Source organism: Ailuropoda melanoleuca, chromosome 9 (genome assembly GCF_002007445.2).
Source record: "Ailuropoda melanoleuca isolate Jingjing chromosome 9, ASM200744v2, whole genome shotgun sequence".
NCBI lineage: Eukaryota > Metazoa > Chordata > Mammalia > Carnivora > Ursidae > Ailuropoda > Ailuropoda melanoleuca.
The window spans coordinates 67,801,847-67,824,037 of NC_048226.1; the positions used below are offsets into that span (position 1 = coordinate 67,801,847).

Here is a 22,191-nt window from a genome sequence, read left to right on the forward strand (position 1 = left end):
AGCCGCAGCGCTGTCATTTACTCCCCCAAGTTGGTGGTTAACGGTCTCACCAGGGCGTCTTTTGGCCCCGACCGTCGCTCCTGGACCTTCCCAAGGCCAAGCTGGCGGGGGGAACGGGGGCCGCCTCCGCTCCGCCGCCAGAGCCCAGGGCCCAGAACGCCACCGGAAGGCGGAGGGTAGGTGGGCGTCACCTGGCGCTGAGCGAGCGGGCAAGAGATCGGCTTCGGGGCGCCTTTCTAGTCCCAGCACCTGGAAAGCAAAGTGGGCGCCGGACCCGGGGACGCCCGGAGGCCCGCTAGCCGGCACACACCTGGGCCCCCCACTCCCGCCCACCTGGAGACCGAGGCGCGCCCGCACCGACCCGGCGGCGGGGCCAGGCGGGAGGGGAGACAGGCAGCCGCCGCTGGGAGCGCCGGGCAGGAGCCACCGCCTCGCCCCCAGGGATGCCGGGCTATGGCAACCCCCACGCCACGTTCGCGTGGGGCCGCCGCCTTTCCCTCCTTCGGTTTGAACTGCCCGCCTTGAGTAACCGCTACGCGCCGCCCCGCCCCGCGCCGCCCCTTTCTCCGCCTCCGCGGCGCCCCCGCCGGCCGCCCCGCGACTCGCAGGCCCCGGCTCCGGCTTCCCGGAAGTGGTCTCGTCCTCCCTTTCCCACCCTTCCACCACCCACCTAAAACTCAGCCGGGCTTCCTAACTTCACGGGCTCTGCCTCTCCCCATTCTCACCTTGGGAAGCATTATGTAGAAAGGCCACTAGGTCCTACAGTGAGATGCCATTAAAAGTAATGCAGGTGCATATTCACTTGAAAATGTTTCCTGAGATAGGTATCAAAAGCAGGTTACAAACTGAATGACGCCTTTTAGCAGTATAGATATACACAGGATGAGGTCTGAAAAGTATGACTAACTTGGTTACAGTATCTCTACACAAGATTGCTCGATTATGCTAGACGGGATGTTTTATATTATTCTCCGGACACCTATTCTATGCCAGGCTCCATCCTTCTGCTCTTGGCAGATTCCTCCTTGTCTCCTTTTTCTGGCTTCTTTTTCTCTGCCTTATCCCTAAGTGAGACCTCCTCCCCCCAGCATTTTTTTTAACTGTACCATTATGTGCTTACATAATTCTTGTGCAGAATCTCACCCATTACTTTTAAGCCAATAATAGCTGCCACCACTCTCCTCCAACTGGACATTTATTTCTCTGTCTGGATGCCCTTCAGTTATCCAAAATGAAATATATCCACAAACAAACTCACTAACACTTATTAAGTTCTGCCAGTCTCTAGGCTAGGTACTGGGAAGACAAAGATGAGTACAGCACAGTTATGGCCTTAAGGGCTCACAAGCGCTGTAATAGAGGAAGAGTAGGGGTACAAAGGAAAGAGGATCAACTAACCCTATGGGGGAAGAAGGGGTGGAACGAACCCTACAGAGACCATAACTTGAGGTGGATTTTGAGGGACAGATGGCAATTTAAAAGTCAGACAACAGGTGATTTCAATCTCAAAATGTGCAAGAGCAAGAAACTTGGAACAGTTCGGCAAATTGTAAATAGTTTGTTATAGCTAGAAACTCAGATTTATTTGAGGAAGGGCAAAGAAAATTCTTGAGAAGGGGAAGAAGCCAAGTCATGGAAAATTTCAAATGATTTAAGAGTCTGAAGCTGATCCTCTAGGCATTACAGAGCATTTTAATTTTAAAAAGATCACTCTAGTGGCAGAATGGAGAACAGAAGGAAAAGAGGTGAGGGCGGTTGCAAGGAGACCACTCAGGAAGCTACTGCATGACTCTGCAAGCCAGGGGAGCTGGAGAAGAACCTGGGCTCAACATATTCAGTTAGCAGAATCAAGTGCGTGGGGCAGAGGTCGAGGAAGACAGAGGACAGGTTTGGAAGAAAATAAGATGAATTTAGTATAAGGTTGTTAAGTTCCAGGTACCTGTAGGACTTAAGGTAAGGAATTGGTGAATCCATGGTTCAAGATAGCACCTCTCTGAAGACATCCACACGTACCCAGATAGAGTGACTAGTGCCCTCTCTAGCTCTTCAAACAACTCTATTACAGCCATTTTGCCCTTCCCCCACCATAGCATTTGCAATCCTCCTCTGCTGAATTTTCTCCATGTAGTTTATCACCTTCTAAAATGTCATATTATTGGGACGCCTGGGTGGCTCAGTTGGATAAGCATCTGTCTTCAGCTCAGGTCATGATCCCAGGGTCCTAGGATCAAGTCCTCAGACTCCTTGCTCATTGGGGAGTCTGCTTCTCCTTCTGCTTGTGCTCTCCCTTTCTGACAAATAAATAAATAAAATATTTAGAAAAAATAATTTAAAAATGAAAATATCATATTGCTTACTTATCTTGTTTAATGTCTTAGTCTCACTCCCACTATAATGTAAACAGGGCAGGGAATTTTGCCTGTGGTTTAAAAAAATCCACACATGGGGCGCCTGGGTGGCACAGCAGTTAAGCGTCTGCCTTCGGCTCAGGGCGTGATCCCGGCGTTATGGGGTTGAGCCCCACATCAGGCTCCTCCGCTATGAGCCTGCTTCTTCCTCTCCCACTCCCCCTGCTTGTGTTCCCTCTCTCACTGGCTGTCTCTATCCCTGTCGAATGAATAAATAAATAAAATCTTTAAAAAAAATAAAAAATAAAAAAATCCACACAATCCCAAACGCCATTTAAACATTGCTCTTTTCTCTTTCTCTAGATAATTTATTTTTCTTTAGATATTTTATTATGACTGAAGAGCAGAAAAGTATAACTCCCTTCTATCATTTAAAGAATAATTTTTACTCCCCCCCCCAAAAAAAAGGGCAAAAAGGAACCTAGTTACGCTTGTCCTGGCTTTACTCATATATCCCAAATACAAATCACTGAGCTATATTTTCCTATTCTTTACCCACCACGGTCTTCGGCCTTTTTGCTTCCTTTTCTGTATTGGATGTCATCCCATTACTGACCTCAGAATTCTAAAACCCATCTGTTTTCCACAGGATCTAATTCTTCTTTTGGGGACCATCCAGCAAAACAGAATGAAAGACTTTTCCAATCACCATGTCTCAAGCTATGCAGATATACTTAAAAGAATAAGATCAAGGAAAACAAAAAACAGAGATTCAGGAAGGAAAACAGCAACTTGCATCTCCATAATCATATTTTAAGGAATTAAAAGCACAAGTATCCAAGATAACAGGACATCTGCCCCTCTTAGGAGAGGGCAATGCAGTGATATCTGCACATGGTAAGTACTCAAGAAAAGTTAGCTGTTACCAGTGATAATAGTTTACATTGACCATGCTCCATAGTGATCTTAAAACTATTGGTTCCTGCTGATAGGAAACATAGACTCTTGTTGAAAATCTGTATCTCTTTGATACCACTTCTAATCCCTCTACCATACCACAGCGTCCCAAGACCCATTTCTATTCTACATGTGCTGATCCATTTTGATCTCCATAGACTGTGTTATGTGCCAGAATCATCTTAATACCTCAACTGGAGAGTCAGAATCCAGTAAAGTGTGCAATGATTAAAGTTACACTTTCTGGATCACTCCATCATCTTTCTCTCTCTCTCTCTTTTTTAAGGATTTTACTTATTTGACGGAGAGAGCACAAGCAGGGGGAGTGGCAGGCAGAGAGAAAGGGAGAAGCAGGCTCCCTGGGTGAGCAGGGAGCCCGATGTGGGGCTCCATCGCAGGCGGGTGGGATCATGACTTGAGCTGAAGGCAGACGCTTAACCAACTGAGCCACCCAGGCGCCCCTCCATCATCTTTCGCCTATAACAATAGTCTTATCTAGTAATTCTTGTAGGAAAGCCTATTTTGGCTGTTCTATTGCATTACCCTCTTTTTGGTTGACAGGAGAGGTACTTTGTAAGAGAGCTAATGGTCAAAATATTTATACTGTATGCAGGCCTGTGAAGGAAGAAGCAAGAAAATCCATTATGTTTCCCCCCAAATTAAAAATTGGCAGCCAGGAAGACTGGGAGGATCAAGTGAAATCTCCCAACCTGGTCCATAGAGGTGCGATGAGTTTGAACTCCTTCTGGAAGTGAAAGGTGAAGCTCGAAGTTCTCAAGTTGCTGGATGGAAAGCAGTATATTCTGCTTAATAAGAAATCAAGGACATAGTGCATGTTGGGGAGGAAGAAACCTGTTTCTCTGCTCAACTGTAATCACTATTAACAACTATTTTCTAAATTTTAATTACTTCATTTTCTTCTTCCTCCTTCTAAGTGAAAACCTGCTATGAAAGAAGTAAACGAATGTAAATGTTGTGAACCCAATCGCTATTAATCTCACTGAGTTTGATCTTTCAAAAAGCACACCTCCACTGCGTGGACCGTTTTGTTTCATCTAATGAGGAATACATACGATGGAAGGAAGGTCAATCAATGGGTAGTTACTGCTATCAATATCTCTTAGTTTTAAGTGGAATTAACTGACGCAGCTGCCTTCATACCGCCTTTGCTTTTTTTTTTTTTAATTTGTTTTAGAGAGAGAGAGAGCACGAATGAGAGGGACAGAGGGAGAGGGGGAGAGAGAGAATCTCAGACTCCACACTGAATGCAGAGCCTGATGCAGGGCTCGATCCCAGCACCCTGAGATCAGGATCTGAGCAGAAACCAATACCTGGAAACTTAACCAACTGCGCCACCCAGGCGCCCCCAGCCTTTGCTTTAAAACGAGTAAAAGGAGTGGTCAGAGGGACGAGGGGAGCCTAGGAAAGTTTCCAAATGCAAAAATGAAATTACGCAAAGGATAGGGGGCGGCTGCTCCACTGGCCCAGCACAGGTATCAAACAACTGGAAAAACATAATTTGAAAAATCGCTGCTTCTGTGTTCCTCCGAGTAACGGTTAGCCTAGGATTCCAGGGGCACTTGTCATTTCGCTTTCTCTTCTAACCCTCAGCACTCCTGGAAAATAGTTTACTTTCTACTGACTTCATTAGTCTGAGAAGCAGACTCCCTTCGATTTGAAGAACTATTGAAATGCTTTGCTATCCTGAAAAATGAAATAAACTGGGGCAAAACACGAATTCTTCTCCACAGACCCTAACTAACATACAAAATCCCCGGCTTTACCACCTGTGTACCATCCGGGTTCCTCGGCCTCGCCCTGGGGCCGAAGGGGCGGGGACTACATGCGTCATATACTAGCGCCGGAAGTTGGCTGCGACACAACGAGGAGCCGGAATCTGCCTCCAACTTCAGAGTACGCGGTTTCTCCGGGCTACGTGAGTAGGGACTTGTCTGGTTGTATTTAGAGGTGGGTATTTGGACCCAAACTGCTAAGACCTTCAAGGTGAAGAAGGTCCAGTATGGGGTTAGAATTGGGAAAACCTGGGGATTGAGTGGATGGTGTTAATCCTTTGCCCGGTTCGCTCAGTTTAGGTGTTTGGCTTTTGGGGGTTATTCTCCCCTTATTTTCGGTTCGCATGCTCTTTTGTTGAGGGATATAATTTATTGCCTTCTGCTGAATTTTGGAAAAGTAGGACTTGTGATAAATGGGAACGCAGCTCTGCCGTCAGATCCCAGTGCCCCTTCCTCTTAATAGCCGAATAACTCTGCGCAAATAGACTTCTACAAGGCTGAGTTTCTTCATCTGTAAAGTAAGGGTAGTACCTGCTAGCATTGTTGTAAAGATTATAATGAAATAATATCTGTAAAATGTTGTTGTGTCCAGTTTGGGGGTAAGTGCGCAATACGTTGTGTTTTTGTTTCGTCCTTTAGGTCTACCCATAGGGTTTGAAAAAGTACGGTTAGGAATTGGGACATTTTTAGGTTTCCCTGAGAAAAATGAGTCCAAAAATGGTTGGATTTGTGAGGCGCCCTTTTGAGATATTCAATATTTGAGTCTGTGATTTTAGGGACTATCAATGGACACCCAGAAGGACGTTCAACCCCCAAAGCAACAGCCGATGATATATATCTGCGGAGGTAAGAGTAGAACTTACGTAAAGTAGGAGTGTTTTACTTCTGAGTTTTGAAATAATTACATTTAACTTTGTCTTAAATGAGTCTCTCATCTTTGAAGTTACAAAGCAGAATACAAGCAACTGGAAAAAAATCAATAACAAAAACCAAACTCTCATTAAGAATTCATTTTCTGGGGCACCTGGGTGGCTCAGTCCTAAAGCGTCTGCCTTTTAGCTTGGGTTGTGATCCTGAGATTGAGCCCCGCATCGGGCTCCCAGCTCAGCGGGAAGCCTGCTTCTCCCTCTCCCACTCTCCCTGCTTGTGTTCCCTCTGTCTCTGTCTCTCTCTCTGTCAAATAAATAAAATCCTAAAAAAAAGAGAGAGAAAAATGAGCTGTTCATAACTCTTTTAGTATATTGTTTAAAAATAAAAGTTCAACTGAGTACGTTTTAAAGGTGTAATAGGCTTTATTAATGGATTTATGAATCAGGCAGTATCCTGTCTAGCAAGTAGATGGGAGCTCCAAAGGGTACAGAAAAGGAAGGTTTTTTAAAGGTAGAGAGGAATGGAAAAAAAGGAAATTATTAGCAAGAATCCATTGTTTTAGGTAAGGTCGCCTTTCTCTTTCTTTTTTTTTTTAGGCTAATATATTAAGTCGCCTAAGAGGAACCAAAAAGCAGTAGATTTCCTCATGCTGACAGGGAAATTCCCATGTTGATTGATCAGAAGTTACATTTCTGCATGGTTGAAACTGCAGTTAGGTTAAGTGTTATGTCTTGGTTTACTGGGTTTACTGACTTGGAGTCTTAACCTAAGTGAGGCAGTTTGGGGCCTGTGGTTTTCTTTTCAGTATGGTCATAGCACCATACTCTTTGAGATTGAGTACATTTAATTGCTTTGGGTGAAAAACCCAGTTAAGATAATTTGCTTGTCTGTCCTATTTTCCCTTTAGACATTGAATATACATGCTTTCTTTTTTAGAATGTCACACAGAAAATGAAATAAAATCCAGGGATCCAATCAGATGCAGAGAATGTGGATACAGAATAATGTACAAGAAAAGGACTAAAAGATGTATCCTTTTAACTTGGTAAATATGAAGTAAGTGGAAGTGAAGAATAATGCTTGGGTTGTTAGTCAAAGATTGATTTCTGGTAAAAAAAAAAAACATAATAACTTCTAGACCGCTTACCAAAAAAGGGGCATGATTAGGATTTTCATAATAATTTTATTTTTATTTTCATAATAAAGATTCAGTGTAGAGGCATATGCTAAATATCTAAATACTAGTTGATTTTAGTTCTCATAAGTCTATTTTTCAAGATCGGTATTTAACTTATTTTACTTATACTCCTTCTTGAGTTTGAGTTTATGAACAAACTAAATTATACAAAGAGAAATACAAATACTGTGTATGAATGCTACCTAATGGAAAAAGTGAGGCTTACAAATTAGCCAAAAGACCGAAAGTGCACTGTTATGTAGTAACTAATAATGCAATTACAATATTTTTTAAACCAGTATGTTATCTTGCTAACATTGCTTTAGTGTTTTTTGGTGCATTAGTCTTTTGTATCATGGAAAGGGAACTAATAAAAATTGAAATCTTTTTTTTTTTTCTTTAGTTCATTTCCAATTGTCATAGTAAATACTGAGTTCCATTCTTTTGTTCATTTTAGATTAAGTAGTTTATTGCAAAGAGAAAGTGACTTGGAAGTGTTAAATCTTGCATGTAATTTTTAAATATGTTTTTGTCCTTAACTCATTTTAATACAGTGGTGGTTTTTGATGCTCGATGAACCATGGAATTCAGAGGATTATCTTCATTTGTACTTGGATTTGCTGTTAATGTTGTATAGCTTTTGATTAGTGTATATATCTTTATGAATACAAATAACATTTCATTTTAAAATCCGCCTTGTATTTAGATATCTATTAATAGTTTCTATAAAGAAAAGTTTTTTCTTCAATTACATGATTTATAATTTACTTTTATTGAATATGGAATCTGACACAGAGTGAAAGTTTAAAAGTGCTTCCCTAAACCACACTTTTAATTAAGGCCTAGAATCTTTTGGGGTCCTTGTTAAAAATGAAGTTTTCTAGGGCCCTGTGAAGGTCTGATTAAGTAAGTTCCTTGGAAACCACAGTTGTACATCCCCAACTTTGTTAACCCTCCAGCGTTATTTTATATTGAGTATACCAGTGTTCTTAGCATACATGCACTATTTTGAGTTAGACTTTTCGTTTTTACTTGATGTAGGCCTTCTGTATTTGTATATAACACTTGTTTATATTTTAAATCTTGGGTGAGGGAAAAGAAACTTTAATGGTTGCATCTGTAAGGCAAAATCAACCCTGTGTAAAGTGGATGAAGCAGGTTATTAAGGCAGGTGTAGTTTCTGAGGTATAATCATTAAGGTAAAAAATTCTGCTTTCAGGATATAAAAAAAAAAATAGGGACTGGTTTACACTGACCTATGAATAAATGTTTAAAACTTTTGCTTTGATCTTAGGGATATGGATACCTGGGATACTCCCATCTGTTCCAGGATTCCATCATTATGGGATGTCATCTGATGTTCATTTTGAAGATTAGCTGTATTCCATCTTCACTAATAGCTATGTGTGCTCTGACATTCAAAAAATTAACTGTGCCATTTTAAAAAAGCACCTGTATTTCTATTACCATCCTTGAATACAAGTTCTATAAATTTTTTATGTGCTATACAAAGTACCACCATGCTCAGATTTTTAGAGTGCTTCCTAGGTCCAGGTTTTCTTTTAGCCATACCTTCCATAATTTTGTAATTCTGCTATGTTCCTTCTTAACCTTGTCTTTTTCAGATAAAAGAGTCCCAATAAATATCTTATGACAGTCCCCTAAACAAACCCTAACACTTCCGATATGTTGCTCTTAGCTCTTTTGATTTTCTCACAGGTCTTTTATGTATCATTGGTTTAATTGAATATTATTTATTTTTTTAAGATTTTATTTATTTATTTGACAGAGAGAGACAGCCAGTGAGAGAGGGAACACAAGCAGGGGGAGTGGGAGAGGAAGAAGCAGGCTCCCAGTGGAGGAGCCTGATGCGGAGCTCGATCCCAGAACACCGGGATCATGCCCTGAGCCGAAGGCAGACACTTAATGACTGAGCCACCCAGGCGCCCTTAATTGAATATTATTATTTGGTTAACTAGACAGTGGTTTAATGGAAAAAGTATTACCATTGGAACTCAAGGCCAACATTTCAACCGGTCACCTCTTTGTGTCCCTTTCATCTATAAAAATGGAAGTCATTTTCCCTCTTGCCTACCTGGACAGTTTAAGAAAAAAAAGGTAAAATAGGTATAAACTTGCTTTAAAAGATTGTTTTCGGGGTGCCTGGGTGGCATAGTCAGTTAAGCATCCAACTCAGTTTCAGCTCAGGTCTTGATCTCAGGGTCGAGGGATCAAGACTCATGTCAGGCTCTGCATTGAACACAGAGACTTTTTCCCTCTCCCTCTGCCCCTCACCTCAGCACACACTCTCAAAAATAAAAATAAATCTTAAAAAAAAGACTTTGAAATAGTGTTCTATAAATATAAATATCAGTAAATCTGAGTTTAAAGTTAACACATAACTTGTCCCCTACTTAAACTGCTTACCAATGACTATGAACATGCATGTCCATGAGAAGAGCATGGAAACTGATCCAAATCCAGCCCTGCTACTCAGTAGCCAATTCATTTCTTTTAACTTCAGCTTCATTGTCAAAGTGGAGGAATTTATCAGGGTCAATACGGTGCTTTGAGGCTCTGAAGTTATCTTCAGAGATTAAAGTTGTGAAAAATGTAAAAATAGTAGATGAAATCAGAAATGGCCAGTCTTGGGGCTCCTTGGTGGCTCAGTCAGTTAAGCGTTGGACTCTTGATTTTGGCTCAGGTCATGAACCCAGGTTCGTGACCTTGAGATGAGGGTTCTTTCTCCCTCTGCACACCTCCACCCTCTACTGTATCTGTCCGTCTCTCCAAAAAAACCAAAAAAAACAGTCTTAAAGAAGACTAAATTATATAAGGTGAGAAAGTGTAAACTGAGAAGATGTAAAAACAAGTTGCCTCCTCACATATATAAATACATGGACGTCTCCACCCCTCCTAGAAAATTAGTCAAGGAGTGGTTATGTGAGCAGAGGGCTGAAGGATGAGAAGGAACCTGACATAGTAAGACAAGGGGAAGGATAATTCCTGAAATTGAGGAAACAGCCAGTGTAATGTCTCAGGGGTGGAAAGTAAGCTTGCCTTGTTCTCACTTCAGAATGAAGCCCATGTGACTCAAACTTTGAGGTAGTCAGAGGCCTGCTTATTTTATGGTCTCATGATGGGAGTAAACAGGAGAGTAACATTACTTGTGCTGTTCTGTGAGAATGGATAATGTAGGCATGGGTGATGGATGGGGAAGCCAATGAAGGACCACCTGTAATATAGTTCAGGGTAATGATGATGGCAGGCCAGAGTGGTAGCCGTGGAGGGACTAAGATGTGGCTGGTTGTAAGATAACATTTGAGCTAATGGGACTTATTGATGTTTTGGTTAGTATTTAAGAGCTCAGTAAGCAGTATGGACTTTGGTAAAAGGTTTTGGGTTCAAATATCCACAGTGTCCTCTGTTAACAGTGTGACTTCACCAGGGTTCACTTCCGCCATTTGTAAGGTAGGCGTGAAATAATAGCACCTACCTCACAGGTTAGTTACAAAATAAAATGAATCCGTAAAAACTCTTAGCCTAATGAGTGTCTATTATTATCACCATTGCTGTATTATTATTTTCCACAATGATTTTATTAGTTTCAAGATTAGTCTCCCAGCTATCAGCCTTGTTATCTCCATTCTCCTCAGATTGCTGTTTCTGAAATACAGATTTCATGGCACTGTTCTGCTGAAAATCCTCAGTGGCTCCCCATTTTGATAAAGTCAAAAGTCTTAGGATAGTATATTTGGTTCCTGATAATATGACTCCTTTTCTATCTCAGTCACCACTTCAACCCACCTTTCAATCTTTTGGTTCTAAGGAGATGTTTGCAGTGCTTTAAGCAGGCAACAGTGCTTATTTCTTTCTTACCTATGCGTTTCTCATGCTTTTCTCTCTGCCTGAAATGACCTTTTGTGTTGTTCTTAGCCAGCATCAACATTTTGAAGGATTGTTTTATAGTCTTCAAGCTTCCAGTATTTTTTTTTAAAGATTTTATTTATTTGAGAGAGCACATGCTTGAGTGCATGAACAAGGGTGGGGAGGGAGCAGACTCCCCACTGAGCAGGGAGCCTGATGTGGGGCTTGGTCATGACCTGAGCCACCCAGGTGCCCCCATCCCCTGCCCCAGTATTGTTGAGAAGTCCAAAACCGTTCTTATTCCTAATTTTTCATTTTTTCTCTGGAAACGTAGCATTTTCTTTGCCAGTGTACTGAAATTTTACAATATGTGCCTTAGCATGGGGCTTTTTTCCCCTGTTCTGGGCATTCAGTGGGTCCTTTGAATCTGGAAAGTCAAGCTCCTCAGTTGTGGGAAATTTTCTTTAATTGTTTTTTGTTTAAGATTTGAGAGAGTGAGTGAGTGCATGAGTGTGCAACTGGGGGGAGGAGCAGAAAGAGAATCTACAAGCAGACTGCTGGCTGAGCAGAGAGCCCTATGCAAGGCAGGATCTCAGGACACATGAGATCACCTGCGCTGAAACCAAGAGTTGGGCACTCAACCAACCGAGCCATACAGGTGACACCTCTTGAAATGTTTAATAACTTCCTACCCGCAATATTCTCTTTTCTCCAGATCTTAAAAAAAAAAAAAATCTAACATTAGACTTCATTGACCTTCTTCATCTTTCCTTTTCCTTTTTTTTCCTTTGCTCTTTGAAAGTTTCCTTTAATTTACTTTATAATCCATCTATTGGGATTTTCATTTCTGGTATAATTTTAATTACTACAAGCTTATTAGTTTTTCTTTGTATATTTGAATGTGTATTGGAATGTATACATTCAAAGAAAAACTAAAATATATACCTGTCCTTGTTTGTGGGATGCAATGTCTTACCTCTTTGAACATGATAGTGATAATTTTAATATGCCCACATAGCCTATTCCCTTCAAGTTGCTCTTTACCCTACTTTTTAATTATGCATAAATATATATACGTAATTATAACCAGAAGAAAATATTAAGTGTGAATGAAAAAAATTACAGAACATGTGGAATTACAACCTATTCCTCAAATATTTGAAGGATTTCCTCCAATGCTGGAAGTAAAACGATGTCGTTAACAGTGGTCAGTGTATTAAACCTAGGACATAGTTCTGAGTGAAGTGTGCTGGCTGGAATGAGGTGTGAAGTGACTTAACATGGACTGGGGCGTGTGATGCTGTTCTCCATGACAATTTAATAAAGCAAACTAAGGATTACACAAAAGTTCAAATCTGTGCCTATAAACGTGCAAATTTAGCATTATAATAATAAAAATATAGTCAGCCATATTTTCATTAGAATTTTTACCACCATCAGTGTTTTTACCACTTTTAGTGCCTGCTAAAGGACTAGATCTAATTTAAGTGCAAAGGGAAGGGAAATACATTATTGAGTTCCTATTCTTTAGCAGCAATCTGAAATTATAAAAGTAAAATACGTTCCCTCCCACAAACTATCTCTACTGTTTTATTCATCTGGATTGTATTATGTCTTATTTGCTTTTGTATCTCAGTACCCACTACGGTGTCTCATAACCAGTACTCAGAAGATTTGAAGGCATACGAAGGAAGAGGGAATCTTGTCTTTCATTGACTCTTATGTAAAGGGAAGGAGCGAAGTCTGGGTTGCATTGTAGATATTCTGAACGTTTAATTATATTTCTATAATTAAGTAGGAGTAGTTATCAATTTATCTTGCAGGTAGTACAACAACCCAGAACAGTAACGCTGTTTTAACTCGATCGAAAACGAACGCAAAGGAGAAAGGGAACTCTCCCACTAAGACTCATTTCTCGCCTAATGGTCCTCTGTGCGGGAGAGGCTGGGCTGTAAGGCCTATCGGTGAGGTAGCAGGTCGAGGGCCGGCCAATCATCCGCAGAGGCTCTAGTCCCGCCCCCGGCGGTCCGCCTTTCGCGCTTGGGGGCTCAGGTGGGGCGACACGCCCCCATCTCCGCACCAGCGGAGTCTGTGGTAGATTGTGCGGCGGTCGCATCCTCAGCGCGGCGCGGGGTCTGGAAACCAGGTGAGTACCTGCCGGCCCCGAGTAAATTACATCTGCTATCGCAGTTGCCTTCGGGAGCTGGGGTGAAAGGCGGGCCCCGAGAAGAAAATGCACGGTCGGACTCGACTGAGGGAGTCGGTCATGGAATGAAGAAACTGGGCGCTTTAGTTTTCTGTGGCGGACGGTAGCGGATGTTGAGACAGGGTCGCAACACGGGGATTGCCGGGATCCGCCGGCGGCGACCAGTCCTGGAGACCAAAGCCGGGGCGTGGGGAGCAATTTCAGGGGGTCCTAAAGTGCCCCCTGACCGTTGGGTTGACAGTAGAGCTCCGGGTTCCCGGCCGGCCCTTGACCTCCGCCGCTCTCGGCAGCGCTGTACACAGAAACCGTTGCTACGGCTAAGGGAGCCATTTTCCTTCGATCTCCGACTGCAGGGGGCGCTCGACCCTGTGGTTGCTGGAAAGAACGTGCCTGGGTGGAGGAAAACAGGTTTCCGTGTTACTTGCTTTATCTCAGTTTCCACTGGAGGTATTTCTGTCAGCCGATTAGGGAATATGGGAAATGGGTGTGGATCAGGATGACGGAGAAGAGATTAAGTCCAACTAAATCAAGGATGTATCTAAGCAAAGAAATCCCAAACGGATGTGGGAGGGTTCCACCGAGAGCAAATAAAGTGTTGTATGACTTGTTTTTTGGAACTTGAGAGTTAACATTCAGTAGTAGTCTTGAGATGTGCATCCTGGGGGAGAAGGGGACCCAAAACAAACGTGGAAGTTTTCAAAAAGGATTTTCAGAGAAATGTTAAAACAGTGTGCAGAGTGAAATTCATTTGATTAGATAAGAGACGGCTCTGTCATTTAAACTGTTTTTCACTGTATTTTGCAAGACAACTTTGAGATCATCTCTTTTAATCCGGTTGGATGCTTAAGTTTCTCCCATCAAAGATCTGCCCACTCTTCAGAAAAATTCTCCTAATGCGACCCATTCTGTTCTGGGCAGCATCAATAATTTAAAAGTTCTTCATGTTGCTTTCCAGTGACTTCTACTCTTAAGGCTATCCTTGTGATGAATGTATCATTCATTATCCTGGGCCCTGCCAGTATAGTACGAAAATCACGATCTCATTTTTCATCTGGATCTCATCCAAGAGCTGATGAACTGTCTTCTGTGTTCTGTGCCCGAGTCAGAATCAGCAGGAATATGGAGAAGCTGACAGAGCCTTCTCTTTTTCTGCAGAGGTTTGAAGTATGACCAGAATCCCAGAGGGCAGGCATGCTGAAGGAAATACTTTTGGTCAATTCGACTCATTGCTACTTCTTGTTTTAAAATTTATAACCCAGTGTGTTTTACTGCAGTGGTTTTTGAAACACTTTGATGATGACTTATGATGAGAAATATATTTTGCAACATGTGCATTTATATTCACACATTTGTCATTTGTTTGTATAGATGGGAAATAAAAGGTTTTACAAAACAGTATTCACTTTAATGGTATGTGAAGTAGTCAGATTTTTTGGTTGCTGTTCTAGTGTATCTCATTATAAAACAATGCTAATTGCAGCTCACTAAATGGATTTCAGGGGTTGCCACCCACAATTTGAAAAGGCTGGGTATGATGGCTAAGTATGTGGGCTCTGCAGTAGCCTACTGAGATTCAAATCCTCAGTCACTACTTAATAATTATATGACCTTGAGCAGGTTACTTAAAACACAAACACTTCCTTTTCCGTAAAATGAGAGTAATTATTAATACCCTTCACGAGAGTGGTTTTGAAGATTATGTGAGATAATAATCCATGGCACACAGTAGTTTAGCTCCATAACTGTTAACTGTTATTACTGCTCTCTACTTAAAATAAAACCTACCTGATACAGTAGTTGAAATATTAAATGAGGTAATACATGTAAAATTCTTAGGATGGTGCCCAGCACACATTCAGAACTGTGTATTTGGTGGTGATGTTATTATCATCATCATTAGCAGCAGTACCATTAAAGTGAAACAGTCCAGGGCCTCCTTATTCCCAGTTCAGTTCAGCAAGTGTTTCTTAAGGGTACAGGGCACTATTTATGTTAATCCTGAATACATGATGATGAATAAAGTAAGATCTCACAATCTAGAAGGGAAGACAAAAATACATAATTAGAATATAAGCTATGAGAAAGGTATGGGCACTAGTGCCTTTAGAACACAGAGCTGGGAGTGGGCAGCAGGGAATGGGCAAGAGAGTAATGTGTTTTTTTTTTTAAGATTTTATTTATTTATTTGACAGAGATAGAGACAGCGAGAGAGGGAACACAAGCAGGGGGAGTGGGAGAGGAAGGCAAGGCCCACAGCAGAGGAGCCTGATGTGGGGCTCGATCCCATAATGCTGGGATCACGCCCTGAGCCGAAGGCAGACACTTAACCGCGGTGCCACCCAGGTGCCCCAAGAGAGTAATGTTAAGGACTGTAAAGGATATTATTTATGTTTGTGCTAAATCGCAAAGCATGGTTGGGGTGTGAACAAACAGCTGAAGTAAAAGTCATTGAAATCAACATTAAAAGCTATCTTAAAAAGCAGTTTGAGCACCTAAGGGGACCAGAATATGCCATCCCCAAATAAACCATTTTGGCATAAGGATTATTTTGAACTGAAAACAATTAATAAAAACAGGAAGAATTCTCACCCTCCCCCTTTCTGCCTAATTAAGCAGGGCGTCTTCCCCTCTCTCATACCAGGAGGAGGAGAGCAATCCTCATCATGTAGATAGCACCAGGCTAAGGCTGCATAAACAAATCTTATTAAGGAAACCATTATCTTTCATTAGTTTCTCCCACATATTTACCTTCTTCTAAAAGCCAAACCCCCTTTTCCTTTGTCTAATCACTGATCCACAACGTTTCATCCTTTGCTAAAATGGTATATAGGCTCCTCAGCCTAACAGTTTCTTTGGGTTTTCACTTTTCTATGAAGCCCTGCCCCCACCATGCATTAAGTGTATAAAATAAATCTTTTCTCCTGTTAATGTGTCTTTTATCAGTTTAATTTGGGAGTCTCAGGCACTGAACCTAATTGAGTAGAGGAAAAGTTTTTTTCCTATTCTATAGCACCAACACATACTTTGTGTTCCAACTTTGCTTAAATGGAGATTGAGGTAATCCATGTATGTTATTTAGTAATTTAGCTCCACGACTGTTAACTGTTATCAGGGAGAGAGAGTTTAAAATGAGTAGCTTTCCTCCTTGGAGAAAACATACCTCCTTTTCCACAGAAATGAAAAATAGATGTTATAGAAATGCCTAGATGGTTACTACTATCCAAATTAAGTATTACTATATATATTTGCTTCATAACTATTTTCCTATACTACATTTCAGCCATGACTGCCAAAGATTATCCATCATTATGGGGCTTTGGAACAACAAAAACATTTAAAATTCCTGTGGAACATTTGGATTTCAAGTATATTGAAAAATGCTCAGATGTTAAACACTTGGAAAAAATTCTTTGTGTGCTCAGGTAAGCATTCAAAACTCATTTCATGTTTCAGTATGCCAATTACATTGTTTCCTTCTGATCATTGAAACTCAGAAACATTGCAGAAGATTTTCACATACTGAGGTTATTGGGTTTTTTCCCTCATGTTAGGTTCCAAAATAGTTGTTTTGATCCTGTGGTTAGTTTAGAGGGTTCTGGCTAGGTCTACTTCCAGCATGCAACTTAAGGCTCATCAGTATTCAAGAGGACATTTTTCTTGCCTCCTCCGCATTTTCTAGGAAGAAGTAAAGTAGCTGTGAGAGTAGCCAATAGGAAATAAGGTTAGCTCACCAGCCTACCAGTTCATAAAGCTCTTTGGTACTCCCCCCACTCCATACCATCTGCCAACAAGGGTGTTGACTTCCTGTGAGCTGGTCACAAGGAGAGGATGGTGGGGAGGCCAGGAGGTAGGACCAGAAAGCAGGGAAACCAGACCTTCTCTGGGTAAGGGTCCCACGGTGGTGATTGTCAAACTTTAATATACGTCAAATATGGTGGTTAAAAACGCAGATATGAGGGTCCCATTCCCAGGTACCCTGCTTCAGGAAACCTGGGGTGGGGCCCAGGAACATGTGTTTTTAACGAGTGCCTGGCTGACTGACAAGCAGGTGGGCAAGGGAGACTGCTTAAGCAGCACTGCCCTGGGGCATCACAATGGGTGCCACCTCTTTGGGTCCTGAGGGGTTTTCATTTGTGGAGAGTAGCTTGATACTGCAGGAGCACTTGTGAAGCATGCTCCTCCCCAGACATCAGTACTGTTCCTTTTGTTTGGTGGTAGTTCTCTATTCTTCCTTTCAACACCCATCCTCATCACGGTGTCCTCTCCTTTTTCTCTCGTCACCTTCCGCCTCCTGTCCTCCCTAAGCATGCCTGCTTGTGCCCAGACACAGTCGATGTCATAACCTCATCATTTCTGAAATGGAAAGTGTAACATCTATTTTTCCTTTTGTTTTTCTCAGCAGCAGAAAAACATTTTTGTTTATGTGTGGTCAAGGACTGTTAAAGAAAATGAGAAGATTATGTGATGGAAGAGTTTGAAAGCCACACACTGTTGGTTCTAAGAAACTCTATGAATAGCTTAATTCAATTCTGTTGCATTGATTCAGAATTTATTTATTTTTAAAGATTTAATTTATTTGAGATAGAGAATGAGAGAGAGATCACGAGCAGAGAGCAGAGGCAGAGGAAGAAGCAGGCTCCCCGTTGAGCAGGGAACCTGCTGCGGGGCTTGACCCCAGGACTCTGGGACCATGAACTGAGTCAAAGACAGACATTTAACTGACTGAACCACCCAGGTGCCCCCAGAATTTATTTTTAAGAAAAATTTATTTGAAAATGGGAATTTTTTTCTATTTTTCTAAAAATTTAAAGGTAAACAGATTCATGAGAGCAGGGAAAAAAGATTGATTTTCCTTCGAAAACGAAGAACAGAGTTCTCCATACAACTCTCTAGGAATGAATTCTGTTCCTTGAATGATTGAATTTAGAGGCGTGTTATTCTGAACCACTCCTCTGCCATTTTCTTACTATCCCTTTGGGGGGAAAAAGGAGCTACAAACTCCTCCTTGGGAAGGAAATCCAGTCTCACTTTCCACCTGTCTCTAATATTGAGATTTCATTTATAAGTTAAAATTACCTTATGTAACAAAATGAACATGTGTTAAAGGGGAGAAGGTGTTGTTTATTCATCTTTCAAAGTGTGTGATGGAAGCTGGTATTTTTGGAGCTCCATTTTCTCCTTCACTGCATCATCACTCCATAGATTAACAGCTAAAAATGAAGGTTGTGCTGGTTGAGTTAGGTGAGTAGGAAGCCCACACGCTGCCCAGCCTTCATCCCTGTGCAGGGGCAGCCCTGAGAATCTCCGCAGAGCCGCTCTGCTCCGTGGAGCCCAGCCTGCAAATCTACATCATCTCTAAATAAAGTGGTGACTCCAAAGTTCTGAATTTTTTTGAAGGTCTGGTGAGGAAGGATATTATCCTGAACTTACAGAATTTTGTGAAAAACGCCTTAAAGGCTTGGCTCCTGAAAGTAGAGCTTTGAGGAAAGATAAACCTGCAGCAACAGCATCCAGTTTTACAGCAGAAGAATGGGAAAGAATTGACGGCGACATAAAGGTATAGAGTGACGCTGGTTTTTGTGACATTGTTACCTTATATATATGTCTCCTTCACTTTTCCAAAATCCTAGGCTTCTTTCATTTTTGTCAGTGAAAGGCTTTTAGTGGTAATCACTTACTTAGTCTTGGTTGCTTCTGAAACCCAGGAGAATATTGTGAATGTGTATGTTTGTGTCCGTACACCCATGTGTGTATTTTAAATGACTGTCCTATCAAAGAAACATAATTCACTCAGCTTCTATAAATGGTGCTATATAAACATGCTGGTTTATAATTTCCTTTGTCCCATCCTGGTTATTTCCTCAGCATAAATTATCTGAAATCAAGTTGCTTGATCAAAGGATGTGAATAATATGAAGGCTGTTGAAACACATTTCCATGTTCTCAGAAAAGTTGTGCCTTTGTTCTCTTTTCATCCAGTGGCATATAAGAATGCCCATTTAAGGTATTCTACAGTGGATACTATAATCATTTTAAAGATTTTATTTATTTATTTGAGGGAAGGAGAGAGAGCGCGTGCACACAAGCATGAGTAGAGGTAGTGCAGAAGGAGAGGGAGAAGCAGTCTCCCCACTGAGCAGGGAGCCCAATGCAGTGCTTGATCTCAGGACCATCGAATCATGACCTGAGCCAAAGGCAGACGCTTAACTGACTGAACCACCATATAATCATTTTTTAATCAATTAAATAATTGAAAAATTCGTGTATTTGCTTGATTATTAGCAACATTAAATTTTTTTGTCCGTCAGTTGGATTTCTTCTTTTGTTAATGGCCTGTATCTTTACTGATTTCTTTTAATCAGCTTTATTGAGGTATAATTCACATTCAAAAAAAAATTTAATGGTCTACATTTCACTGAGTTTTGACACCTGTCTATGCTCTAAAACATTTCTATTCTATGACATCCTGGTCCCTGGTAACCCCTGAACTGCTTTCTATTATTATGGACTTGTCGTTTTTAGACTTTCCTATACAGTCATACAGTGTGTGGTCTTTTGTGTCGTCTTCACTTAGCATCATGCTTTTGAGATGCATCAGTGTTGTTGCATGTCCGTAGTGTGTTTCTTGTAATTGTCGAGTAGCACTGAATTGCATGGATATCTCACAGTTTATCTACTTACCAGTGGATGAACAGGATGTTTTCCAACATGGCATTCCTGCCAGTAATGGATGAAAATCCCTGTTGCTCTGCGTCTTGGTTCACACTTAGTATTGCCAGTTTGCTTAATTTCAGCTGTTCTATTAGGTATGCAGTGGTATTTCATTGTGGTCTTAATTTCCGTTTCTCTAATGACTAACTTTGTTGAGTATCTTTTCATGCGCTTATTTGCCATCCATGTATCTTCTTTTGTGAAAAGTCTTTAAATACTTCGCTCATTAAAAAAAATTAGATTATTTTTCTTACTGAGTTGTAAAATACATGTCTTTCATATATGTCTTTCATTAGATACATCTCTTGCAAATATTTTTGCAAAAAATATTTTGCGGATTGCCTTTTCGTTTTTTTACGGTGACTCTGGAAGAGCAAAAGTGCTTAATTTTGATGAAATCAGTTTTTCTTTTACAGTCTGTGCTTTGTGTCCTATTTAGGAAATCTTTGTCTAATCTCAGATCCCCAAGTTTCTTCATGTGATTCTTCTAGAAAGTTTCTACTTTTAACTTTTAAGTCTAGGATCTGTTTTAATTTTGGGGTACACACACACACATACATATAATATAGATATCCAGGGTTTCAAGTACCACTTAATGAAAGATTGTCCTTTCCCCATTGAACTTCTTGGTGTCATCATCAGAAATCAATTGACCATGTATGTGTGGGTTAATTTCTGGATTCTATTCTCTTTCATTAATCTAAATGTCTCTCTTCACTCCAATACCTCATTCTCTTGATTATGGTTAAGTCTTAAAATCAGATAGCACAAGTCTTCCAACTTTGTTCTCCTTTTTCATAGTTGTTTTGGCTATTCTAGATCCTTTGCTTGCCATTTGCTACAAAATAATTTGCTCGTCTTTGGGTTGGAATTGTGTTGAATTTATGAATCAATGGATCTTAACAATAGTGAAATTTCTGATCCATAAACATTATATGTTTTCTGTTCATTTAAGTCTTCTTTAATTTTTTGTGCCAGTGTCTTATAATTTTCAGTGTGTAGTTCTTGCATATTTTTTGTTAAATTTATTCCTAAGTAGTTAATATATTTTATGCTATTGTAAAAGTTAATGTTTTTTAATTTTAATTTTTTTACTCATTCTAAGTCATCCTAGCTATGAAATTTTATGTATGTATGTATGTATGTATGTATTTTTGGTGTGGTAAAATACATATCACATAAAACTTACCATCTTAGCCATTTTAAGTGTACAGTTCATTAGTGTTATATTGACATTATATTCAGAGATTTTTTAAATGTGCAGTTCATTAGTGTTCATATTGTTGTGCAACCAATCTCCAGAACTTTTTTATCTTACAGAACCGAAACTCTGTACCCATTAAACAACAGTTTTCCATTTCCCCCTCCCCTCAGCTCCTGGCAATCACCATTCTACTTTGTTTCATAAGTTTTACTAATCTAGATACCTCATATCAGTGGAATTTTAATGTCAATTTTTATTTGTGCATTGCAAGTTTATAGTTATCTAACTGATATTTTTATATAGACTTTGTATCCTGCAATCTTCTTAAATTTACAAATTAGTTCTAGTAGCTTCTTTATAGATTCATTGGATTTTCTTATATGCAGGATCATGTCCTCCACAAATAATAAAAGATTTATTTCTCCTTTTCCAGTATGGCTACCTTTTATTTCTTTTATTTGCCTTATTGCACAGGCTTGGACCTCTAGTACAATGTTGAATAGAAGTGGTGAGAGCAGATATCCTTGTCTTGTTCTTAATATTAGGGGGACATCATTCAGCCATTCACCATTAAGTATAGTGTCAGCTTTAGATTTTATGACGTGACACTTTATAAGGTTGAGGAGGGTCCCTTCTTTTCTTTGTTTGGTGAGACTTTTTGTCATGAATGAGTATAGAATTTTTGGGAGGAATGTAAGATTTTCTTTGTAGTCTGTTAATCAGGTAAATTGTGTACTCTGTTTTCAAATGTTATACCAGTCTTGCATTCAAGGATAAACTCTACTTAGTCATGATGTGTCTTTTTTATATATTGTTGGATTTAATTTGCTAAAATTTTATGAAGGATTTTTGTGTCTACAATCATGAGAGATATTAGCCTGTAGCTTTCTTATAATGTTGTCTCATGGGTAACAGGGTAATGCTGGCCTCATAGAATGAGTTGGGAAGTGTTCTCTCTTCTTGAATTGTCTAGGAAAGATTGTGTATAATTGGTATTATTTCGTCCTTAAATATTTTCCAGAATTCACCACTGATGCCATCTGGGCCTCAAGTTTTCA

General features: G+C 40.4%; 2 protein-coding genes across 3 annotated transcripts in view; both read left to right on the forward strand.

The window, feature by feature from the left end:
• Positions 1-5,146: 5,146 nt before the first annotated feature.
• On the forward strand, positions 5,147-7,896 carry POLR2K (RNA polymerase II, I and III subunit K). 2 transcript variants are annotated; one of them, XM_011237154.3, is made up of 4 exons: positions 5,147-5,241; positions 5,875-5,944; positions 6,905-6,997; positions 7,700-7,896. In XM_011237154.3, the coding sequence occupies exons 1-4, from the start codon at positions 5,149-5,151 to the stop codon at positions 7,720-7,722; spliced, it is 279 nt and encodes a 92-aa protein (XP_011235456.2). In that variant the 5' UTR covers positions 5,147-5,148; the 3' UTR covers positions 7,723-7,896. The 2 variants fall into 2 exon arrangements, with proteins under 2 accessions (XP_011235456.2, XP_002914029.1); XM_002913983.4 differs by having other exon boundaries at positions 5,173-5,273.
• Positions 7,897-10,091: 2,195 nt separating this feature from the next.
• Positions 10,092-22,191, forward strand: part of SPAG1 (sperm associated antigen 1) — a 64,415-nt gene continuing 52,315 nt past the window's right edge. The window contains exons 1-3 of the mRNA XM_034668515.1: positions 10,092-13,158; positions 16,499-16,640; positions 18,616-18,775. Of these exons, the coding sequence (XP_034524406.1) occupies positions 16,501-16,640; positions 18,616-18,775 (300 nt within the window). The 5' untranslated portion in view covers positions 10,092-13,158; positions 16,499-16,500. The remainder of the gene's footprint in view (positions 13,159-16,498; positions 16,641-18,615; positions 18,776-22,191) is intronic.